Source organism: Guillardia theta (assembly GCF_000315625.1).
Source record: "Guillardia theta CCMP2712 unplaced genomic scaffold GUITHscaffold_44, whole genome shotgun sequence".
In the NCBI taxonomy this organism is placed as follows: Eukaryota; class Cryptophyceae; order Pyrenomonadales; family Geminigeraceae; genus Guillardia; species Guillardia theta.
The window spans coordinates 567,706-572,710 of record NW_005434630.1 but is presented as its reverse complement, the minus strand read 5'-3'; the positions used below and the strand labels follow the sequence as shown (position 1 = coordinate 572,710).

The following is a 5,005-nucleotide window of genomic DNA, read 5'->3' as shown; positions in this document are numbered from 1 at the left end:
GGGAGGAAAGAGGAGAGGAGAGGAGGGGAAGGGAGGGGAAGGGAAGGGAACGGAGAGGAGGGGAAGGGAGAGGAGGGGAAGGGAACGGAGGGGAAGGGAACGGAGGGGAGGGGAAGGGAGAGGAGGGGAAGGGAAGGGAGGGGGAGGGGAGGGGAAGGGAGGGGAGGGGAAGGGAGGGGAAGGGAGGGGGAGGGGAGGGGAAGGAAGGGGGAGTGGGGGGAGGGAGGGGGAGTGGGAGGAAGGGAGGGGGGGAGGAGAGGGGAGAGGAAGGAAAGAAGGACAGGAAAGGTACGGGGTGGGATGAGGCGAAGCGAGACAACTTGCAATTATTCATGCTGATGTGTTGCGAAAACATGGTGGCAGATCGCAGGAATGTCAGTCACAATCTCTCAAGCGGTATCTGTTGGTCTCTTCTCCCTGAGATCTCACGGATGTAACAGGAAAGGCTCATAGGAAGAGATGTCCAGCCTCGCGTAGGGATGACGGTGAAACTAACGGAGCAGGTCATTGTTGCCAGTTAGCTCCGAAGAGTAACACTCGTCCAATCTCTAGGCGCTAGAAAGAAGATCGGAAACACAGCGGGCTGACCCGTCCAAGGGAGGAACCGGAGTCATCGTGAAGGTCCAGCTGCCCTCGCCTTCTCCTCTTGCTCTGAAGGTTCGCCGGGCAGGTCCATCCCAACTGGACCTGTGACGTGATGTGGCACAACACCAAGAAAGTGAGGATCGGGTACGCGTGCGGCACAGCTGCCGGCAAGGTATCTCGACTCTCCGACAGCCTCGACCTCAGTGTTGGCAGGTCCGAGCCTTTCACCTAGCATTGGTAGCTGATGAGTTTGGCGAGAGGTGCGAAAGCATAACATGGCAGTTGAAGGAGGTTAGATTTCTGCAGGCCCAGCACAGAATGGAATCGACCCAAGACAGGGGTGATACCAAGCCGAGCTCCATATGTCTAGGAGGTATTGATTTCATTACCGATCTGCTTTGTTGCTCATTGTTGTTTCTGCTCATGCGCCACACAACTACGTCGTTTCGAAAATTAGCTCAAATGAGAGAAAGGCAACATCCCTTACAATCAATATATAATGTACATCAAAGAATAAAGTAACATTACGCGGCGACTGGAGCTGGCAAGAGAGAAGCTAACCGAGCTCGCTCTTGATCACACGCTTTCTTTTCTGCCGTCAAACCTCTTGCGACAACCTCACCTCGCGCGTCGAGGAGCTGCCTCATTGAATAACTTTCGAATTTGCCCTTCGCGCCAATCGGATTCATCTCTGACCAGTCATTCGCAGTGAAAGAAAGGATTCGACGGTATGACTCCATTTCATCCGGTTGAACGTGAAGATTCCACCTGATCTTCGAAGCAAATTGATACTCAAGCGAATTCAACTCCTCAATAGATATCCCCCCGACCTGACAAACAAAGTGAGCGTTGTGATTAAGGGAATATATAGGCTTGCTAACCTTGGCCCAAAATGCATTGTTGTAATGTGTATCGTCCCACTGTTTTGTCGCAAGCAGTGTTGCCGAAAGGATCAATCTGTGAACGTTGCATCCCGAAACAATGTAGCCAGGCCATTTCGCCAGTAATCGGTCCAGATAAATCAAGCCGAGAAGCAAGCATCCTGGGCTGCAACCCCCGTATTTGCATATGCGATCACAATAATCTTTCAGCGACACTTTGGGCCTGCGCTGAGCATGAAAATTGGATCGGATAACTGTTTCTGCATTTATCGAGTGCTTGTTGGCCAGTATCCTGTCTCCCTTCTTAGAGAGCAAAGTGAGAAATTCTGCAATCCTTGGAACAAATTCCAAATCCAAGGTATGACCTTCCTCCAGCCATGTTTCTGATTTTTCCACATCGATCTGTTCGATCGCCTTCGGCTTTGCATGAAAATGTTGAGTCTTTGACTGCGGAAGCACTCGATCAATCTCCGTTGATCCATCCTGTCTACGAAAAATAAGAGGGCTGGAAGTTTTGGCCATTTCATATCTTCCAGACAAGCCGTTGAGCTGGCAACCAGCTCTCCTCGGATGGAAGAAGGCGTTGAACCTTGGGGGCTCAGCAGGTATGGAGTCTTGAGTTTCGTCATTAGAGGTAGACGGCATTGGTAGTCCTGTAAGGACATTCTACCTTCATCGTACAGGTTCTTCTCACATCCTGTTCTAAAGCTGACACTTTCTCGCAGTTTAACGGCCCTAATCGCTCTCGTGAAATCATTGAGTTCCCTTACGCGCAAGTCCGAGTCAGATCTCAAACTCTTTTCTGTCGCCCTCCTCTTTGCAATCACAGACATCGTGCTACTGGCCAAACGAAAGCCAGGTTTACCAACGTGATCGGCTGCCGAAGCATTCGTATGCTCCACAACATGATATCGTGAGAATGCTGGTTCGCGGGTTTCAAGATGACATGACACCCCTGGAAGAGAGTGGGTGCCGGCTCCAATTGGCTTCAGAATGGGATGCAAAAATGCCATGTCCGAGAATTTGTCATCGTATCGCTCCAGTTCTCTGATCCTAGCAGCAGCAAGACCACTCAAACCATGATTGCATGAAGATTCGATTAGACAACCACAATCTGCATTCACATCGGCGATATTGTATGTAGGATTCTGCCAGTTTTTCAAATCAAACAGAGACAATCCAAGTATAGGTGGTTGAACACAGACCATAATGAAGACAACTAGAAAGCATCGGTAGAGCTTCATCTTGCCGACGTGAAACAAGGAGCAGCAAGTGGTTCCAATCAAGTTCTTTCAAGCAACACTGCTTGGTAAAGTAATGCAAACTTATTGCCACAACCTAAAAATGACAAGCAAAGCAGCAGCATCCACGGCCCCTCTGCAGACTTTGCGTCAACAACACTTCTACCCAGGTAACTCGTGGCCAAGGAAACTGCAAGGTTCTTCTTACAGGAAAGGAGGTGACAGAAATCTTGTGTTAAGTTTTGAGTTTCGGATGAATGGGTATGGGGCTATGAGCGGGTCACCCCAGGAGAGTGCTCTCTTCTCCTCTTGCTCCTCCTCTCCCTGCCATGATAGCACGCGCCTTCCAAACCAATGCTTCCCCTCCTACTCCACCCCATCCCCTCCCACCCCCTTCATACTACCCTCCCGGTACCCCACCTTGGACTGCCATGACCCACTACGCCCACCCCTAAACCCCTGGAATACCCCTTGTTATAACCGGTGTGATGTAAGAACTTACAACCACCATCCCCCTTACCCCCTTGCTACTACCCTACCCCCCATTCCTATCCATTCATACCCCCACCCCCCGGGCGACCAAGTTTGTCCTTGGCCACCCCAAACTTCACCCACCCCCAATTGCTCTTGGACCACCCCCATTGACTACCCTCCAAGTTCGTAACGTATCACCACCCCACCTACCCTATCTGATGTCCAGAAGGAAAGGGGAGGGAGCGGGGTGATAACTCCCGGGTCGATAACCAGGGGTCTGTGAGACGAAAGAAGGATGGACACGGGGTTGGGTATGAGATAAGAAGGGGTAGGCATCCTGGGGTGATGGAAGTTGGACTACAATCATGGGGTACAACCAGGAGAAATGAAGGGGTGTAGAAAAAAGAAGGGGGTTTGCAGATGGTGGGGGTACAAATGAGAGGGTGGGGGTGGTGACAGAAGTTTCCTCTGCTCTCCCCCTTTCTTTTTTCTTCACCCTCGTGCGGAGGGGCAGCATAAAGCAGCAGCAGAGGCCGCGGATTTCTCCTGCTCGCCCCCCCCCCACCCCTCCTCCTCCTCTTGCTTCCTCCTCTTCTTGCCGCTGCTCCTGCTTCTGCTTCCTGCTCCTCCTCCTCCTCCTCATACCTCCTGCTTCCTCCTCCTCCTCCTCCTCCTCATACCTCCTGCTTCCTCCAACTCCTCGTCTTCCTCCTGATAAATCCTTATATTTCCTCTTCTTCCTCCTCTTCCTCCTCATACCTTCTGCTGCTACCTCGTCCTCGTCCACGTCCTCGTCTGGCTCCTCCTCGTCCTCCTCCTGGTCCATGTCCTCCTCATCATTCCTCATGCACTTCTCAACCTCCTCGAACCGAAACAACTTCCTCTTCTCTTTTGTGCATGGATGGTCCGACCAGATGCACAATTAATTTGAACACAACAAAACAATAGCTCTCAGGGTTGAAGGCCCTTATGGCGAGGTTCGATGCCTCGGAGAGCTTTCCCGGCCAGGGTCGCGCCTGGCTGTAGCCCGAGCGGGGGGAGTGTGTCTGGACTGTGCGGGCGAGGCCGAGGGCCCATCTTTACCAATGCCGATCCTGCGCCGACTTCAAGGTGGCGGTCGCCATTGCTCACCGGGCGGAAGCTTGGTGGACTTGGGTGATGATGCGAGGCGGAACGCCACAGGCTGGAAACAGAGCAAGGAAAAGTCTCCGCCGTCATCAGTGAAGCGATCACGTGGGTGAATTGGGGGGCGGATCACCCGGAGCCCTGCTAGGATGGGACAGGCACGCGCAATGTTTTGCTCTCTCTGGGGGAAGGCCCAGGGTCAGGGGCTCGCAACCTCTGGGGAGCGTCAAGGGAGGGGAGGGGAGGGGAGGGGAGGAGAGGCGGCTCTCAGGGTTGAAGGCCCTTATGGCGAGGTTCGATGCCTCGGAGAGCTTTCCCGGCCAGGGTCGCGCCTGGCTGTAGCCCGAGCGGGGGGAGTGTGTCTGGACTGTGCGGGCGAGGCCGAGGGCCCGACTCTTTACCAATGCCGATCCTGCGCCGACTTCAAGGTGGCGGTCGCCATTGCTCACCGGGCGGAAGCTTGGTGGACTTGGGTGATGATGCGAGGCGGAACGCCACAGGCTGGAAACAGAGCAAGGAAAAGTCTCCGCCGTCATCAGTGAAGCGATCACGTGGGTGAATTGGGGGGCGGATCACCCGGAGCCCTGCTAGGATGGGACAGGCACGCGCAATGTTTTGCTCTCTCTGGGGGAAGGCCCAGGGTCAGGGGCTCGCAACCTCTGGGGAGCGTCAAGGGAGGGGAGGGGAGGGGAGGGGGAG

General features: G+C 53.8%; 2 protein-coding genes across 2 annotated transcripts; one reads left to right on the top strand and one right to left on the bottom strand.

Moving 5' to 3' along the window:
• Nucleotides 1–372: 372 nt before the first annotated feature.
• GUITHDRAFT_110330 (hypothetical protein) lies at nucleotides 373–955 on the top strand (the record flags this gene model as incomplete). Its single annotated transcript, XM_005830804.1, has 6 exons — nucleotides 373–396; nucleotides 441–503; nucleotides 553–621; nucleotides 671–757; nucleotides 799–845; nucleotides 892–955. The coding sequence occupies 6 exons, from the start codon at nucleotides 373–375 to the stop codon at nucleotides 953–955; spliced, it is 354 nt and encodes a 117-aa protein (XP_005830861.1).
• A 10-nt stretch (nucleotides 956–965) lies between these two features.
• Nucleotides 966–1,988, bottom strand: GUITHDRAFT_87677 (hypothetical protein; the record flags this gene model as incomplete). Its single annotated transcript, XM_005830803.1, has 2 exons — nucleotides 966–1,415; nucleotides 1,467–1,988. The coding sequence occupies 2 exons, from the start codon at nucleotides 1,986–1,988 to the stop codon at nucleotides 1,110–1,112; spliced, it is 828 nt and encodes a 275-aa protein (XP_005830860.1). The 3' UTR covers nucleotides 966–1,109.
• Between the last annotated feature and the right edge of the window lie 3,017 nt (nucleotides 1,989–5,005).